The 20037-nt window shown below is 46.8% G+C and overlaps 1 protein-coding gene across 1 annotated transcript in view; it reads left to right on the top strand.

The window, feature by feature from the left end:
- The first annotated feature begins 19138 nt into the window (after positions 1–19138).
- LOC114691054 overlaps positions 19139–20037 on the top strand; it is a 121525-nt gene continuing 120626 nt past the window's right edge. The window contains exon 1 of the mRNA XM_028866162.2: positions 19139–19313. Coding sequence (XP_028721995.2) covers positions 19139–19313 — 175 coding nt within the window. The remainder of the gene's footprint in view (positions 19314–20037) is intronic.

Raw genomic sequence — 20037 nt, 5'->3', positions numbered from 1 at the left:
TATAGTCTATCATAAAACCCCATAACGCAAAGTGTGATGCAGACAGATAGACCAAGGACTTCACACACCCAAGTCAAAAATAGGCTCAGAGAGACATGCAGCTTTGTGCAAATTAAAGTAGACATGAAAATTACTTGATGAAAACTGGCTTTTTTGTTTTGTTTTGTTTTGTTTTTTTGTTTTTGGAGACAAGGTTTCTCTGTGTAGCTTTGGAGCCTGTCCTGGATCTCACTCTGTAGTCCAGGCTGGCCTCGAACTCATAGAGATCCACCTGACTCTGCCTCCCAAGTGCTGGGATTAAAGGCGTGCGCCACCATTGCCTGGCGAAAATTAACTTTTTAAGAAATAGTGTTAGAAGACTGGATAGCCATTTGGAGCTAAATAAAATCAGATCCCTACCTCGGACCACACACAAGAATAAGCTCCAATGAGCAAGGATCTAAATGTGCAACAAGAAGTGTGCAGGTACTAAGGAGAGAACTGGCGTGTCCTTAACCCTGCCGGGGCAGGCTGCCTCACTAGGACGCAGAGGCAGTCGGTACCAAGACTCACCCGGCTGACTATAGATACAGATTCTTTCAATCTGAGAAGGCAGTATTGTGACTCACACCTGTCATCCCAGTACTCAGAAGACTGAGGCAGGAGGACTGTCAGAAGTTGAGACCAATCCAGGAGATCCAGGCCCGCCAGGGCTAGACTGAGACCCTGTCTCAAAAGCAAGCAAACAAACAAACAAACAAACAAAATGATTCATCAGTCAAACGGAGAGGAAATTTAGCATGGTCAAAATAAAAAACACTGTAAACAAGCACAACAATAATATATTTTTATTATTATTATTGTTTAGCACATCTAGGAAGACCTCCCTTCCCCTAAATAGCAATTCTAAAACAGACTAGAAATACTTAAAAAGAATGTGAACACACATACCCACATTGAAACCAAAGAGCACACTCTCAACTTCACACATCGTAAGAGAAATGCAGATTGACAACATACTGTGACACTATTCCTCAGCCGTTGGACTGAGGGTAGCCTAGCTCTTGGGACACATGTGTGCCGCACTCACGCAGCTGCTTCCCGGGCTAGGGGTAGCACAGGCATTCAACAGAAGCATGTCACACAGGAAAGGAAGGACATGGGACCAGGTGTGGGGATGCACATCTGTGTCATCTGCATCCCAGTGCGCTGGAGGTTAGAGCAACAGAAGGCTCTTCTGGGATACCTCACTAGATCCTATCTCAGAAACCAAAGGCACAGGCACAGAAGCCAGTTCCGACCGACCTACTGGCCAAATGTGGAACCCTTGAGTGTAAGAAGAAATGTCAACTTATTAAGGCCAATATAAAAACCTGCTAAGTCTGAACTGACATAAATATGAAAGATCTGTGACAGGAAGCACTTCTTTGGAGAAGACCAATTAATGATTCTTTTTAAAGCTTTACCTTTAAAACCACAAGGTGCTGTCATGAGAATAACTGAGTCAGACCATGAGCATCAATGAGCCACAAAGCTTAGCAGCAAAAGACCCAGAAGCAGGCCAGCCAGATGGCTCAGCGGGTTACAGCACTTGACACCGTAAGGCTTGCAGCCTGAGGACCGACCACTCCTGTAAGCTGTCCTCTGGCCTCCACACGGGTCCTGCACATGCATGAGTTCTCCTCCCAAACAAACATAACAAAATGTTTTTAAATAAATAAAACTTGAAAAAATAGACATAGAAATAGGATAGTAATAAAATCTAAAAAAGATTACTCCATGAACTTGTTTTTTAATTTGAAAATGGTGGAAATAACTGACTTTAAAAAGAGAGCCAGGTGGTGGTGGTACACACCTTTAATCCCAGCACTTTGGGAGGAAAAGGCTGGTGGGCCTCTGTGAGTTCAAGGCCAGCCTCAGCTACAAAGTGAGTTCCAGGACAGCCAGGGCAACACAGAGAAACCCTGTGAGAGAGAGAAAGAGAGGAGCTCTCTTTACCCATGGTATCAAAGTCAACCTTATGAGGGTGACACTATGTGATTCCAGTGAGGACATACTGTCCCCCCCCAGGGGGGGGGGATGGGACACATCTACCAAAGCACAAAACCTGAGAATCACAGGAGCAAACACCAAACAAACCAACTACAAGGAGATCCTCCACAGTGACTGGCTAGTATTCTGCAAACATGGCAATGCCATCAAAACACACAGGCGTGGGAGGGGAGGGCAGAGCAGGGGCTGGAGGAGAGATGTCTTACCCAGAGGGTGTTCCAAAAAGCATATGCAAACGGTTTTATAAGCCTCCTAAATAAAAGTTTATTCTTGTAGTGTTACCCTACTCTGGGGATCATGCTTACCTCAGAGACACAGGATGCCAAATCAAAAGCCCAAAGCTAAGGTGTGGGACACCTCCCCTCAAATTTGTGGTTGGAGATGTTCCGGAAATACCCAAAACAATATAGACTATTATCATTGCTCTCGGTTGCCTGACAGAACTTGATGGGGCACCATTGCTGAAGATAACACATCCACCCGTCAAAGGACATGGAGAAAGCAAGTGGGTACTGACCAGGAAGCTTCCTACCTCTAATACTAATTCTCAGAGTACCCGGATGCTGTGCAGATTGCCAGGGGAAAGTCATCAACAGCCTTACCCAGCTGTGGACTCTGTGAACTGCAAACAGCACTGGACTACAAGACATGCCTATGGATGCAATGGAGGCCCAAATGTCAGAGGTGACCTATCGCTTTCTGACTGGACTTAAAGCCACTCCACAGGAGGAAGGACATGCCTGGGAACGACAAGTCTAACCAAGAAGCCGGGGTTGGGGAGCTCACAGCCCCTGGGGGTGAATCTATTATTATTACTTTGCTAAATGGGCAGGCAGGGTATCAACCTGCCCTCTCAACTCTAATCTCTCTGCTTATAGATTAGTACAACCCCGAGGAACTACGAACAGTTGGAGGCTTCTAGGAGAGGGAGAATCAGTTTCCTTAAAGGGAGTAGCTCCTTACTGGTCAACTACACTCCAGATGGCCCCACAGCCACAAATGTCAAAGGGTTATTAAATCAGCCCAAAAAAAGGACATGAGGCGAGGGGGGTGTAGGAAGTGAGGACGGATCTGGGAGAAGTTAAGGGGAAGAATGGGGGATGGCTATGATCAAAATCCACTGTATGAAATTACACTTAAGATTAATATAAATATTTTTTAAAAATACCTGGTGGATAGCCACACCTGTTTGGTTTCCCATCTTTTATTTGTATGCTTCTGTTGTTTCAGTGCGAGCCCGAGAATGGGGAGATGTACAGCACAAAGGTCTTCTGGGTATGACATGGACATTGTTCGTAAGAACTTACTGGGGCTGTGGTTGCTTACACGGACCCACAAAGACTCGGCCTCTCAACATTTCATCATGGCTAGGGGAGAGGCCATGGGTAACACTGCACAGCTCCTCTCCTCTTGTCTCTGTAAGCACGATGCCTACTGGACACTAGGATTAACTGAACACTAATAACACTGGCCTTCAAGAGTAGATGCTCTTAATTAATCATTAACTTTGTGTTAACATGAAGACAAAAAAATCTGGCTGAGTTAATAATGATGATAATTTTAAAGTTCATCTTTTATGAAACATATCTCAAAGTGTTGAGTTATTTTAAAGAATGAATGAACATCATTCATCCTACAATTATGATTGCCCTTGGTATCCATATGGGATTGATTCCAAGACACATCCCATACCTACATCTGCAGATGCTAATGTCTACTCATCATGTGGCCTAGCATTTGCATATATTCTATGCACATCTTCCAATATACCTTAAATCACCTCTAGACATAAACACCTAATACAATGTACATAGCACATAAACAGGTATTCTGCATTGTTCAGGAAATGACTCAAAGGCTGTATATGTTCAGTATAGATCAGTACAAACGCCAAGATTTTTTTTCCCAACTATTTCTAACTGCTTGGTTGAAACCATAGATGTGAAACTTAAAAAAAAAAAAATCTATCAGTCAAGATAATCACATTGCTATTACATGGAAACGATTGGTAGCATAGATATTTAGAACATACTCCTAAGGTTTTCTTTTAATACTCACATAAAATCTGTGAAAACTCAAGTAACTTGTTTTAAAGAAAAACGAAATCCCCACAAAAAAATGGAAGCACAGTGTACTGGTGTATGACTACAATCACACCACTCAGGATGCTGAGGCAAGAGGACTAAGATCCCAACCTGGACCACGTATAAGACCATGCCTAAAAAACTAAGTGCAGATACTATTGCTAAGTGAGTATCCACCTCTACATATTTATTCTCCCATAGATTTTTCTAAAGTCACTGTCTTACTTTAGACCTTTTTTTTTTAAATTCAATTTAATTCTAAATCCCAAACCATCTTCTCTCTTTGTTCATATTATGGCCAGAATTTTTCATAGATTTCCTATTTCCTTTCTTATTAAAAGTGGTATAAATACATCTTCAAGGTACACTGAGTTCTATTCGACACTTTCTGGACTTTTCTACCTAAATAAACTCCAAGATTCTCTCTCATCCCTAGAGGACAAAATATCCCTTTCTCCAAGAGGAAGACAAATCCTTCCAGCTCCCTTTGTGCTTTCCCAGGAGATTCTCTGGCTTCCTAAATACCAGCCCCACCACATCTCCCTCTCCCCACAGCAGCTCCACTAAGTACCTTCTCATAACCAAAGTATCTACTAAGTTAAGGGGCACAAAGTGCGTTTGCCCTATAGACTGCTCTGCCACACACTCTACCCCGATTCATTTATCAAATTCCTACCTCTTAGATAGTACAGGGAGGTAAGGGCTTAACCAGAATTAGTTGAGAAAGTAAGCAGGGTGGAGCACTCATGGGTGGAGTTAATGACCTTTTAAAAAATACCAAGAAAGATTTGGGCTGAGGCATTAAGATTGCAAGGAGTCCATTGGAGGGCAGCCTGGGCTATTTCGTGACAAGGCCTATCTCACAAACAACAAACCACACACAGGGCCCGCTTCCTCTCCACCATATCAAGGCCACAGCAAGAAGGTATCACTATGAGCCAGGAAGCTGGTCCTTCATCAGACAAGAATCTTACACCGTCTTCATCTTGGGCTTCCAGAACTGTGATACACAAATTTTTGCTGCTTATGAGCACCCCCTCAGCCTGTGTGGGGCACTGCACATACCAGCAGCCTGGGTGGGTAACACACCCTTCAGAAAGTAACAATTAAGAAAGCTTCCCTCCTTTTTCCCTCCATGCCTCTTTCTCATTTCTTTAGGGCAAGAAGAGCAGCGTCCTGCCAAGCGAGTTAGACCAACAGTGTGCAAGCAACAGACAAAGGCCTTGACGCCCCAGGTTCTCAGAACCAGTTTCAATCTCAGCTTTTCTCCAGCGGTTACTGAAGCTCCTCTTTCCTATCCCCCTCCAGACCTGTTCCAACTGGCTTCCCTCTGTCCAACTGCCAGGTTCTCCTACCGAGGACCACAAAACCTATTCTCCTACCCCAAACAAAGCAACTCTGAGTTGGAAACAGTAAAATTCTCATAAACTTATATAACTCTGGTCTCTCAACCCATTAAAGAATAGAAATTGAAAAGAGCGCCTCTCAAAGTCCCAGTCTGAATATTTCTGGAGGGCCCCTTCTACCAGACTTAAAATGTGGGAGATCTGCCCTTGAACGTGTACCCCCTTCAGTTAGCTGAGATGCCAGACACTAGGCCTGGTGGCACGGATGAGACCCCAGCTCAATGGAAATTCTACCAAAGTACAACAAACTGTACCCCAGCCCTGGGAAGGACCCTACTCGGTAATCCAGTTCTGAAGAGGTCAAACACCAATCCACACCTGGTAACCAGGTGATGTCTAAGTCAAAACTACTATAAACTCCAACAGTAGTAGTCTTATGATGCTTGTATTCTATTTCCAAGTCTCCTGAGTTTTTGACAGGAGGAGGACTATTACTTACCTGTGGTCAGTTACGCCACTAACTAGCTGTGTCATTTGAAGTCAACTGTATGACCTAAGACTAACAGAACTGAAGTCTCTTAGCTCTGAAAGTCATTACAGCTAGACCCTATTCTCCTCCTTGACAGTGGTGTTTAACACAGATTTGACTGTCATGTTCTTCATACCAAATACAGTTCAAGCAATTTAAAAACATTACTTGAACCCAAACAACATTTTTCTTCAACAAATTCTTCGTTAAAAACAATCCTGAAAGTTTTACTTAAACGACAACTACAATACTAGCAGAATGTCTTGAAACATGCTTCTGAGTTCCACTTGGATGTCTCCCGAAGAGAAGTAGACATTTCACATGTACTTTCTGTCCAACACGGAATTAACCTCTATAAACAAATTAAAACTTCAGAAATACTTCCTATTTGTTACTATGCATCAGTATGAATCTTTACAGGATACAACACTCTTAACATTAGAGTCAAGGTTGCCTTTAGCTTTAGAGGGCCCATCAGTTTGGGGGTAGGGATCATGTGGGAACTTCCAAAATGTTTCCAGGCTATGTATTTGTTCTGTGGGATGAAGAATCAAACCCAGAGCCTCGTGAATACAAAGCAAACACTCTACCGTTTACCTGAAGTCCTAGAAAGAGCAAATGGGAAAGGCAGATCAACAGAACCCACACAGAAAAATAGGCATTTGGGAAACTGAGTAAGAAAAGGAAAAAGGACGAGGCAGAAAGAATGAGGGGAAAAGGCCAAAATTGGGTATGCCAGAGCCACAGCGTACCAGCATCCCACAAAACTTTCAAGACACATTCCATACACATTCAAAGCTTTTTATTTGTTTTCTTTTGGGACAGAAAGTGTAACCAAAGAGATCATGTTTACTGGTAAGTTTTAGTTAGGCTCCATACTGAAGACTAGGAGGACTCTACTGATGAAAAGTAACTCAAATGTCCACAACCCCAAATACACTCGAGGGGGGTTTCCTGCAAGGTCTGTGAGCCCACAGGTTCCTGGAGAATCACTTCCCCAAGCTTAGAGATCTTACTCCAGAAGGGTGCCACGGCATGTTAGCAAGTGTTACATTAACTCACACAATTACAGGTCTGCCCTCGCAACCAAGTGATATCCTCCAACAGTAACAAAATGCAGTGAGTGCACAGGCATTTCCAGTCGCCTCTCTGGATGCTGCTGTGGCTTTCCTCAAGAATGCAGGGTGACTTTCTGGTTAACAGCCTGGGATCACTAGGACAGAGAATGTGCCTAGGATATCAGGTCACTACCACGTCCCCAACATAGGAAGGAATACTCCACAGCTGCCATCGAGAGGATCATCAAAGACACTGGAGACCAGGTGTGCCATCTGGAATACCAAATGATCTTTTTGGGTTTTGTGGTGCTGGGTGCTGAACCCAAGGCCCACACTACACACAAGCTATCCCAGTGAGCAGCACCCCCAGGCCTGACCTTGTATTTTTAAAAATCTCTGGTCTTGAAAAAAATCCTGTAGATAATACGAAATGACTAACTAGGACATTGTTTCATTTAGGCAAAGAAGTCCTTGTTGCACATGGCTCATTAGCTGGTTACAAGGACGGGTGGCTACCAGCAGAGCCCTGGGTTGCTCTTCCAGAATTAAATTAGCACCGGGAAAAATCTCAACTTCGAACTCCCTAAAAGTGGGAGCAAGGAGGGCTTTGGGCACACTTTCCCATGAAAATAAAAGGAAGATATGAACACACGCACAGTAATGTTCTACAAAGCAAAAGCATAAGATATAAAGTACAAAGATGAAATCCAAAAAAGGGCTATGAATGACCTTTAAAGATGTTTTACTTCTTCCTCTCAAACATGAGCATTTTCAGGCAAGAAATGCTTCTGACAAGAGTTTATATACAGCATAAAATTCTGAAAAGGTTAAAAAAGCAAAGCAAAATGAACATAAATAACTCTAAGATAAAGGTGATTAAGCCTTCTTACCACAGCTACAACTAACCCAATGGGAAGCACCCCACGCTTTTCAAGCATGGACAGTTATATGTGCAGTAGACGTGTGCCATGATCCACTATCAGCAAGCTGAAACAACTGCCAGTGGCCTTGACCATAGATAGATAAGCAGCCTGGTGTAGTTGTGAACAAAGAGATTCCTTACTGGCAAGAATTCCCCTGAAAATGGGACTCAAGCGTTCAAGGTCACAAGGATATGTCCAAGTTGTGCAAAAGAAAGACCTGGATAGGTTTTTTGTTTTTGTTTTGTTTTAATTGAGTGAGTGGACAGGAAGTAACAGAGACGCTCAGCTGGTTCCCAGAAACTCTCTCAGAGAGAGATTCAAACACCATCACTGGAAAGGCTGTCTGTCTTTAGAAGCCACCTCCTCCTGGGAGCCAAAAGGCAGCAGAGATCTTCCAAATCCTGCTAGGTAACTTTTCCTGACCGCAGGATTCAACTTCAACTACCAGGACTCTGCACGGTACATACAGAGTGCCTTCGGGACCCACCCAAACTCCAGGAGGAGAGAGGGACAAATGAGTGCATATTCAAGTAGGGGAAAAATTATAAAGCCATCACAATTCTTTTGTGACAGAGCCTGCTTTAAATAGAATAAAATCATGAAAAACTACAAAATTCAAAGAGCTAAATTATGAATGTGAGCAATACTAATGGCAAAAGTAATTAAGTGTTCTCACCACAGCAATAATTAAACTCATTTAAGGAATTCTGGATTCTCTCACCTTGGTCCCTCCATCAAGACCCCTCTTCTCCATTATCAGCCATGTGCAATAGCCATGCATTGCTGTGAGGGTCTGCAACCTTACCACTGTGTGAATAGGTCCTACTCAGCATCTGAGGGCCAGGAAGTGCTTTGTCCATCCAAACTCTCCCAAAGGAATAGAGAGGGAAGAGAGCGCTTTTCCCAGGGCCCCAGAGCTAATGGGAACAGCAGCAAGCAGAGTAATCAAGCCGAGACAAATCACTGTCAAAAGGATGGTCAGTATTATGCCTCAATGTTCAAACTAAACTCAGCCGCAGCACAGGAAGAGAAAAGACAGGAAAAGGAAGAGAGTGTGGAGGTAGAATAGTGAGGATCCACACAGCAGTCTTGGCCAACCAGCACTCATCATGAGACGCTGCATGCCTAGCCGGGACAGAACCAGGGTTCTCACAGTAAACGAACTGGAAGAAAATGAGACAGATGCTCCCAAATACAGTTCTTTATTAAAAGACAAGAAAAACAGTAACTGTCCTTAACATTTTAACTCTAGAGCATAGGAGGACTTGGTGTTGATGCTTATGGTGATGGTGATGCATGCATGCGTGTGTATCCACAGGTACATGTGTATGTGCAAGTATACACACAGGCATGTTCCTAGGCCAGAGGTCAGTCTTGGGTGTTTTTCCATGGTTTGTTTTATTTTCTTCCCTGAGAGAGACAGATCTCTCATCAGGACCTAAGACTCACTGACTAGGTAGACTGGCCAGCCAGCAAGGAATCTCCCAGTGCTAAGATTAGAAAAGTGTTCCATGATGTCTTCCACATGGGTTGGGGGTGAGTCCTCATGCTGAGCACTTTACCAACCGAGTTATTCCCCCTCAGTCCCTAGGGTTTTTTTCGAAGCTCTACAACAGTGGTTCTCAACCTTCCTAATGCTACAACCCTTTAATACAGCTCTTTGTGTTGTGGTGACCCTAACCATAAAGTTATTTTCCTTGCTACTTCCTAACTGTAATTTTGCTACTGTTATGAATCATGGTGTAAATATCTGTTTTCTCATGTTCTTCGGCCCTGTGGAAGGGTCAGTTGACCTCCCCAAAGGGGTTGAGACCCACAGGTTGAGAACTCCCGCTCTAGGGTAGGAAGACAAAGGGACATTCAAGGAAGGACTAGGAGAGAGAATCCTGTAGCAGCCCGTGACAAGTGACCCTCTGGGTCCCAGCGTTCTCACCCTGTCAACCCCCGCACTTAAAACTGTGTCACAGATCTACCCACAAAGAGTTAACTATGTGTGCGGTTTATGCTTCTAATTCCTGCACTTGGGAGGCTGACACCGAGGACTGCTGTGGAGTTTGAAGGTGGCTTGGGCTACATAAGGGAGTTCCAGGGACTCCTGTGCCACAGTGTGAGGTCCTGACTCAAAATAAAATAAGATCGAAAGAGTCAACTGCAAAGAACATGTCCGGGTGTCTGAGTCAATAAGTAACTCCATCCCCTTCATCAAACGCAAGAAAAAAGACTGTAGCTCTCAGTGGCATGTCTTTTCAAATACAGATTCAAACCTAGAGCCCTATCTATGAAAGTATAAAATCAATCATGTGCATACTAAATCAACTCCCGGAGTGTAAGTTTCAGTATTTCCTAAGAGCAGTTACAAAACACAGAATTTCAAGATAAAACTAAACCTTGTGCAGAGGAGCCCGTCTGGAGGCTGCAACCCGCTGTGGCCCACACGAATCCATCAAATGCTCTCCGGAAGAAGTGGCAGGCTCGCCTTCCAGAAACTTGGTTTAAACATGCTAACGATTATTAAACCTCATTTAAACATGCCAACGACTAATAAAGCCATCGAGAAGTGTAAGCACTGGTGCTGAGCAGAACTCTGGAAAGAGTCTGACGTGAGTTAAACAACAGTACATGGGGACAGATGCAGGAAATAAAGTCACAATCATTTTCTAACAGAAAATTTTGTGCTGCTATAATTGGTTTTGTTAATTAGTCTTCAAGCGTTCTAAAATCTGAGAGGATCTCATCGTCGCCACCAGTCCCTCCTCCTCCCAGGTCCCATCTGATTTCCCTCTCAGGTAAGGTTTTATATATTTCCCTTGGGGATCGCTGTTCTTTCCCATGAATCCCCTCACGTTAAGATTATGCTGTGAAATCCCAGCTAGGCTCATTGCAGCCCTGGATCACCTCATCATTTGAAATGCCTCCGGAGCCCTTGCCTCTTAGAAATCACACCACAGTGCCCCCTCAGGACCCCAAGAACACTCCTCTGTCTGCTTTAAGGCAAGTCTCTGTCATCCGACCCTTGTTACCAGATATAGGCCTCTCACGCAGAAGTCTCAGAGCTGCAACCATGTCCACAGTCTGTGAACTACAGACTGACGGTGCTCTGACTTCCTATGTAACCTGCACATACAACATGGGGCCTCTCCTTCATGTCAGCACGCTCTTCCCTAAGTCAGCTGTTCTCAGAGGACTTCTACGTCACTGCTATGGCTGTCTAGCACAGACCCAAAGCTATGCAACTTCAACTGGAAAAAATACCAGTGTGTCACAGACCCACTTTCTTCAGTGAGCCCCCAATACTGTTGCAGCTACTCCTCAAGCACTGCCTGCTCCTCCAGAGGACGGAGGTCCAATTCCCAGCACCTACATGGCAACTCACAACCACCTATAACTCCAGTTGCTGGGCACCCTCTGGCTTGTGACACCCTCTTCTGGCTTCCTCGGGAACTGCATGTACATGGTACACAAGACATTCGTGCAGGAAAAATACCCATACACGTCAAAAAAAAAGAAGAAGAAGAAGAAAAGAAGAAAGTTGGTCAGTATCTAATACATTAAAGTTAAACCAGCAGCTTACAATTTTGTCATTGACCATCAGAACTATTTTAGTATTTAGTAGCCCTAGCTCTCCTGAACTCGTTATGTAGGCCAGGCTGGTCTTAAACTCGGTGATTTGCCTACCTCTGCCTCCCAAGTGCTAGGATTAAAGGCATGGGCACTATACCCGGCTATTTTAATGTATCTTTATTGAGAATTCCCTGGCTACTCAGGAATATATAATCTGAGTTAGAACAGACCCAAGGTTTTCTGAAAATATGGAATGCTCAAGAAACCTGTCAAAGAATCATAATCATTACTAATTCAGTACTTTTTTAAGTATCACTATGGAGAAATCAAGCAATGGTAAGGTTTACAATGTAAGCAGGCGTGTGTGTGTGTGTGTGTGTGTGTGTGTGTGTGTGTGTGTGAAATCACAAAGAGTAGACAAAAGTTACATAATTCAATGTGTAGTCCTCTGTGCATTTCGACCAGCAATCCTGGGAATCTAAGTATGCATTACTGAGCCTACTCTGGGCCTACCTAGTCAGAAGGCATGAAAAGCCGAAGATGTATGTTCTAACGAGACCTCTGTGGCTTGGGGGCCACAGGTCCTCCGTTACTCCATAAAGAACTAGAGCCAATCATTTCTTCACGTTCATTTTTGTTTTTGAGACAGTCTCACAATGTAGGTTAGCCTTGAACTCGTGATCCTCTGCCAGGATGGCCACTGGAAACACACTCAGCATCCTTAAATTCTTAAATGAACTTAATGACCACGGTCATTCACTGTAAACAGTTCCAGCAGCTCAAAGTGATTCTTTAATGCTATACCTGAATCCAATTAGCCCTAGGGCTCTCATAGGCAAATGCACGTTGATTTTTGCTTTGTCAATCTAACAGCATCACCAGACACTTAGACACAGGTAAATATAGACCGACTGTACTAAGTAATTTATACTGAATATCTAAGCAGCAGCCTCCACGTGACTGACCTCTAACATGTCAAGTAACACGGGCTTCCTTTCGTTTGTTTAGTTCGGCATGCTTCTGTTGCTATCAGTAGTGTTTGGTTCTGTCGTATTAAGGTTGTGTTTTGGTTTTGTTTCTAAGGCAACAGCAGGAATTACTGGAACACTTGGTTGACAGTTTGAGAAGTTTGCATTTATTTATTATTATTTGTACCCCACCAAAAAGATTCAGCTAGGTGTGGTGGCACACACCTTTGATCCCAAAGGGATGGGAGGCAAAGGCAGGTCAATCTGGTCTACGTACTGAGCTCCAAGACAGCCAACCAGGGCTACATGGTCAGACCCTATCTCAAATTAAAAAAAAAAAGGGGGGGGGAATAAAAAGAGAAAAAAGATTCACTCCAAAATTATTTAAAACCTAATTAACAAATAGACAGGAATTCCTGAAGGGAAGGTTGCCTGCCCCCCTCCCCACCTCACATTTCACTTTCAAGTATTCCCTATGACTCCCGATTTTGTTTTGAGTGACAGGTTAGTATTTCCAACTGTGTTGTACTTAATTCTGTAGTAAAACTAGTTTTTACTGTGGGACATACAGTGGGGCAGAGTGACGGGCTGACATCGGAGTTCTAGAAGCAGCTATGGAATAAAGCAGGCTTAAAAGACAGGCATACATAATAGCATCAAGCAGGCTCGTCTGATGCACAAGAAAGAAAGAGTGGACTATGTACCATCCTCACAAACGCTACCCCGCACCTCAGCAGCATCGTCAACCAGCAGCGTCACGGACTCCGACACAATCCAAGCTCGTGTTCTAACCATGTCTGACACGTCCTAGCCAGATCTCGTGTATTTCCTAGTAGCTATCTACACCGTGAAACACTTGCTTCTGCTTCTGCCTCTACCTTAAATACCTTCTTGGAGAAGTTTCTAACTGGGTGTTACGAGACTGAAGGGTTATGAAATAAAGAGTCCACTCCTGTTTTTATACGGAAGTTGTTCTCTCAATGTCACACCATGCTTGTGGCTGTTATTTCTGGTCTTCTTTTTAGAATTATTAATATTATTATTTTTATTTCGTGAGCTAAATTACCTAACTAATGCTCTTCAATGCATGGATTTTATTTTCTTTACTACAAATGCAGGGACAGTCGCAACACATCAGAAATACATACTTCCTTTTCTCTGTGTGCATATTCTTCCCAGCCCCCTCCTGACCTGTACACCACATCTTGTGACTATTTTTAATCTGTCATCAAAGAAGGGTAACAGCTCCTGCTCTGAATCTTACGGGAAAGAGATCAAGGTCACACTTAACCAGAATGCCTTGGAAGAACTGTGACGTCAGAGTCCCTGTCCTCAGTCCTTGCACTCTTCGGCATGCGCTCTGGGGCTGAAATGACGTGACCAGTAACTTACTCAACTAATATTTGAGCTCTCCTGATGTTAAGCACTGTGCTAAGACCTGGAGACGTAACTGTTAGCAAGACAAATCCCGCATGGCTTCTTGTAACACATCCAAACAAAACAACGGATTCACCTTGTGAGACACTCATTTGGTTTATGCATCCATCACTCCCATCCATTTGTAAATAATTACTCGTCATTATAGCTATCCCCAACCTCTCCACTCTGCGCCTGGAAGGGAGAGACCACATAAAGTACAAGAACAGCTTATGTAATAACACAGATGTTCTACAGATGAGGGCCTCACCCAGGTCAGATAAAATGTCACCAGCAAGGGCCTATACTCCGGGAATGAGAAGCGTTTGTGCCATTGCCCTAGAATTTTCTTTTAAAGGTACACTACCTTAGCCTAAATGTTTGCTTGTTAACATGGTAGACTCCAAGAGAAGCAAATTCTCCATGCTGTCCCATACTGTAGCCACGGGTGGCTATCTACATTTGGATCAACTTCCAAGTTCAGTTCCTGCGTCATACAAGCCACATTTAAGATGTACATCACTTGAGGGCCTCAATCAGGTTGCAGCTCTAAAAATCGCTTCGTCATCTCAGAAAGGCCTGCAGGGCAGAGAGGCTCTCACCCATCTCTGTGTACTAAATCTGAAAATTACAGAGTAATGAAATCTGACGAAGCACCTGGGCCCTACCACAGCACATAAAAGCGTAACCCCTGGCAGTGGGTGCCAGCTCTTTCTCCCCGAGTAAGGGGCAACAGCAGGGAGGGAGCTGCTCTCAGTAAGTATCAGGAAGAAAAACCTTTGTCCAGGGGCCAAAAAGAGAGCAAAGCCGGGAAACAAGTGAAAGTCGTTGTACATCACTGTCGTCTTCTCACGCCATTTACAAGAACGTCAGTGGTACTGCATTCTGTGTCCTCACAGAGTAATGTGCTGTTCATCTGACAGCTCACGGCAGACGTGGTACGGATGCTTCAGAAAGGGAGGGAGGGAGGGGCAAAGCAAATATGAGAGAATTTAATGGCGGCCACTGCAAAGAATTTAGTGTCAACATGTGCCACCGATACGCTGATTTAAAAAAAAAAATCATTCCTTAACTTTGAAGAGAACAATTTCTTGTTAAAGACATCGAACGTGTAACAAATATGATAAGCTGTGTCTGACAAAATGAACCAGGGATGTGCACAAGACATAATACATTACATTTATTTAAAATAAAATGTTGGGCTGGAGAGATGGCTCAGCAGTTAAGAGCACTGGCTGCCCTTCCAGAGGCCCCGAGTTCAATTCCCAGCACCTAGATGGTGACTCACAACTGTCTTTTACTATAGTCACATGGGATCTGACGCCATCTTCCGGCGTGCAGACATACATGCAAACAAAACACCCACGTAGATAAATAGTCACTTTTAAGAAAAACATTACTAAAAAGACAACAGGGTAAGCTTCTGAAGGAGGTACCAGAGAAGCACACAAGCCCTCTTAAAAGAGCGATGCAAGGACCCCCTAACCAACAGTTCTCAACCTATAGACTGTGACCCTTTCTTGGGGGGGGGCTGTCAATCCACCCTTTCACAGGGGTCACCTAAGACCATTGGAGAACACAGATATTTACATTATGATTCATAACAGTAGCAAAATTACGGTTATGAAGTAGCAAGGAAAATAATTTTATGATGAGGGCGTCACAGCTTTAGGAAGGTTGAGAACCACTGTGTCTAAATGGTCTGACAATGCTGAAAACAGTGTCACTCGTGGGGATGGCACCAGGATAGACAGAGAAGGAACACAACCGGAGAACGATTTATCCCAAACCAACAAGTTCGTGTTTATGTTGCAGTGGCCTGGGTGGGTCTTCGAGCTGGGCTCACCAAAATGCAAAGAACATGAACATTAACCTTGACACCTTGACCTCTAATATACTTACCCACGTCCACCACGCCGCAGACTCTATGCGGGGGCAATCATTAGTGTGCATATTCAGAGTTCTTTAGGACCCAAAGGACAACGATGATCATGCAAATGGTCACGGGAGTATTAGAACTCCGTGTTTAGGGGAAAACCTCAGTTTACTGTGTTGTTCTCTCCTCGGAAATCAGCGAGCGTATTTTCCAAACACATAACCGGAACCCCCACCACATCTCAATGTTCCCATCAAGTTTATATAAACGAGAAACAATCAAATCAAGGAGACTTTCGTAAAAAGCAAAAATTCTGTACCCCAGAAAGTGTGTGCTTCCTCCACGATTTTCACGGCAGAACTTCTCAGACACTGTACCCCCCCCCGAGGGGGAGCACTTTTGGCCACATCCAAATGGTGACCACCACGACATCCTTATTCACGAACACGAGTAGAACACAGATGCATCTTCTAGACTCTTCTTCAGGTTACACGTATGTTCAACAACAAACATGGAACTACTCCCAGGGATCCACCTGTTAACTTCAAATTGCTAACAGCCCTCCCCCTTCCTCCACTGTAAACTTCTAGAATAGGTAGCCTGAAGGCCTTAATGAATTTAGCAAATAGTTCTCCTCCCTTTCAAACAAGGGAACCTGTCCAGATAAAAGCTTCAAGAAATCCGTACACACAAACGCAGGCCCTCAGGCTAACATGCACTGCTCCGGGGCTGTTCACAAAGGTCAAGCAGCCCCAAAGTAATGGTTCCAAGTATGTGCTCTGGGATCTGCCCCTCCTGGATCCCAGTGAGGGGTTCCTCACACTACCACCTCCGCCGGAACCTCCTGTGCTTGCATTTGCCCAAATGTAAAACTGCTACTTCTCCAGGTTACAGCCATGTTTGCGCAGTCATCCTGTCTGGCACATACAGGCCCCATTTAGTGATAGATCGACATGTTAACTATCGGGGCTATTTTTCACTCTTTGGTGCGTAAATATGGATGACTCAACAACTATCTAGTCTACCAAGCTGGCTACCTACGGATTTTCATTTCAACTGCGTCACACTTTACTGGAGAAGGAGGAGGTGAAGAAAATGGCCCTCACTCCTGGCTCTATTTGGATTTCAGGTCCCTGGCTATGAGAGTGGGTGTCAGGATGAATTTTAAAGGTCGCGGGTCGGTTATACCGTGCAGCCTGGAAGAAGAGCCAGATGTTGACACTCCTGTGTCCAGTGATCACACACCTGTGAGGTCCGTTCGATCCCTCCGCGGCTCCTCCAGCCCTGCGGGGGGGACAGCTGACTCACAGGGATGCTGTGACGACGATTCCAAACACTGCTCCAGGGGGACAACCGCGACCAGCCCGACCGGCCCGTGCCCCGCAAGGCAGTCCGCGGGCCGTGCCGAGGGGCCGCGACCCTTCCCGCGCCTCCCCCGCGTCCGGGCCGCCAGCGCCCAGCCCCCTCGCGGCCGCGGCACGTGACTCGACACGCGCCAGCTGCACGCGGGCTCCATCAAAACAAAAACAGAGGAGGCGGGACGGGCGGGGGCGCGCGCGCGCGCGCTCGTCCGCGCTCGCCCCCGGAGCTCGGCCGCCACGGCCGCGCGCCTCCGCCAGGCCGGGGGCGGGAGGGCAGAGGGCGCCACCCTGTTTACCGCCGGGCTCGGGCCCGGCGCCGGAAACGGTCTCCCGGGAGCGGGCGCGTGAGTGCGCACCCACCCGCGGCGCGGCCCTGCGTGGGCGGCGAGCGGCCTCGGCGGCTGCGTGTCACCCCCGTCACGACTTGGGTGCTACGCACTTCGCCCCCAAGCCTTCAGCTCCGGCGCTGCTGCGGACCCCCCCCCCCCTCACGTGGCCGCCTCCTCCCTGACACGCCGTTCCGAGCGGACCCGGGCGCTCGGGAAGCCTGTCCCCACCCCGCCTCGGACGTCACCCTCCTCGGACCACCCAACCCACACCTTCCGCCCCGGGCGCGCGCGGGAGGGGGTAGATGGCTCCAAGCTGTCAGGAGCCTACAGTGTGCCACATGACGAAGCTCGCCCTCGTCCTCGCCACTCACGCAGCAGCCTTGCTGCGAGCTGAAACAGACATATTGGGGGGGGGGAGCTGTCTTGATGTCTCTCTATTGATTTTACCCCCCCCCATACAGAAGCATTAGACTCAGCTCTACCTACGCAGTTGCTTTGCCTCCCCACGGTCTCCTACCAAATCCAAGCGACTTATCAAAATCCAGATGCCCACCCCACACACCTGCTAGCTAACCTGCCTTCTGGAAACCCGAAGCCCCACCCATCCCGCCTGCGGGGGTGGTCCTGGGTTTGGATTGGGGAGGGGGAGAGGTGCAGGCGACTACGATCACGGGTAGTCACAGAAAAGAGGGGGGGGGACATGCACCCCTTGCCCTCCCACTCCCCATCTCCAGAGCAAGAGGACGCATCCTGCTTCCCTCCGCCAAAATAAATAGCCCAAGTCAAAGCGCTGGTTTCCTAGGGGCTGCCTCTTCCCCCCGGAGAACCAAGGCGTCGCATCCCTCCCAATCGCACGCCCCCGGCCCTTACTTCTTGTTGACAGCAGAGGTGGGGGGCGTGGGAGCCATGCGTGAGTTGCCTCCAGGTTCGGGATGTTGGTCTCCGCTGAGTGAAGAGGTGGGATCTCGAAATGGAAACAGTCCTCTCTCCTCTCTCTCTCTCTCTCTCCCCCCCCCCCCCCGCGCGCCGGTCCCTCCCCTCCTCCTCCTCCTCCTCTTCGTCTGTTTACCTCAAGTTTGAATTTTATCTGCGCAACATTAGCTGGAATGCGGACATTGAAAAAAAAAAAAAAAAAACCACTCGCTCTCAACCCGGCAGCGGCTCCGGAGGAGCCATGTGGCATCAAGCCACCGCAAAGGGGAAAAAAGTGCTCTTAGCAACACAAACATGGCGAAATAGCTCCGACATGCCCATTTCACGCAGCAGCCCTACCTCCCTTCTCTCGCCTGCCGCCGAGCATCCTGGCCGGCAGCTGCAAGCCCCTTGCGGGGGGCGACGAGGGGCCCCGGGGGAGTGCGAGGGTGGACGTCACCAGAGTCCACCGGGAAAATAGCTCGGATGACGCGCCAACCCATCTGCCTCACGGAGAGTGCGGGGACACCTTTTTTCACCCCCAAGGTGGGAGTCGAGCACCAAATTCCCGTCCCCGTCCCCCAACCCCGTCCCGCTGGGCCCGTTTCCCCCACCCTACAGAACTTACCGATGGTCTGAACATGACGCCGCTCTGCTTGCTTTCTGGTTCCTTCCTCCCGGAGCGAGGAGGAAAATGATGCGCACGTAGATTCCGAGAGCGTATTCTTCTAGAATTTTCCCAGGATGGTCGCGGGGAGCGGTGGAGACTCGGAGACAGGTGCGGGGCTGCCGGTTAAAAGTTGCTCTGCGCACGGTGGGCAACAGGGTCCCCGGAGCGGGCCGAGGACCCCCCACTCCCTGCCCCCGGCGTCGCCCACTTGTCACGCCAGGCTGCTGCGTGCTCTCGGCTGCAGGGGAGGTGGCGTAGTTTCTTTTTCTCCCACCTCTTCTCACTCACTTGTTTTTTGTAGCCGTGGGCTCCCCTAATGCTTTCCTCTCCACAATGTTGTTTCATTATATCATGTCCATCATGTGACACCGGAGAGGCCTCTCTATGGAAACTTAAAGGGGCTCCCACGTGACTGCAGCAGCAGCAACAACAGCAGCAGGACCGGCGGCGGCGGCGGCCGCAGCGTTTGTACCACCACCCACCGAGAGCCCCTCGCAGCATCCCGAAGGGGCTTGTGGCGCTACAGACGCCCAGATAAGGGAGCCACTGCATCCGGGAGCTGTGGCGTCGGTGCGTGCGTGGAGCCGGTGCTCATTACACAGCAAACGGAACAGGAGCGTCCTTAAATCCTTTCCTGCAGTCACCAAACCCACGCTCTGTTAAAATGACATTTCGTGGTTCCTACTTTATTTTCTCCAGAGAGCTGTGAGTTTCCTCTCAGGCCTGATTAAATTTTACAAAGTCAAAAAGAAAAACCAGATCTGCCCCCCTCAGTGAGCTCTCACTCGCAGATCGCTGGTAGAATAGAAATGCCCAGACAATAACAACAAATAGAATCGGGCATTTGTTCCATAATTCCCATCACCACCAGTTTCGGAGCTTTCTGGAATTACATTCCTCCGGTAACTGTTGATGATGCTCTCAAGAGGCAGAATGCAACGCAGTTTTTCTCTTCCGCAGCTATATTAGGGCT

Source organism: Peromyscus leucopus, chromosome 3, assembly GCF_004664715.2.
Source record: "Peromyscus leucopus breed LL Stock chromosome 3, UCI_PerLeu_2.1, whole genome shotgun sequence".
NCBI classification, from domain to species: Eukaryota; Metazoa; Chordata; class Mammalia; order Rodentia; family Cricetidae; genus Peromyscus; species Peromyscus leucopus.
The sequence above is the reverse complement of the archived record's forward strand: the minus strand, read 5'-3'. Positions and strand labels throughout refer to the sequence as shown.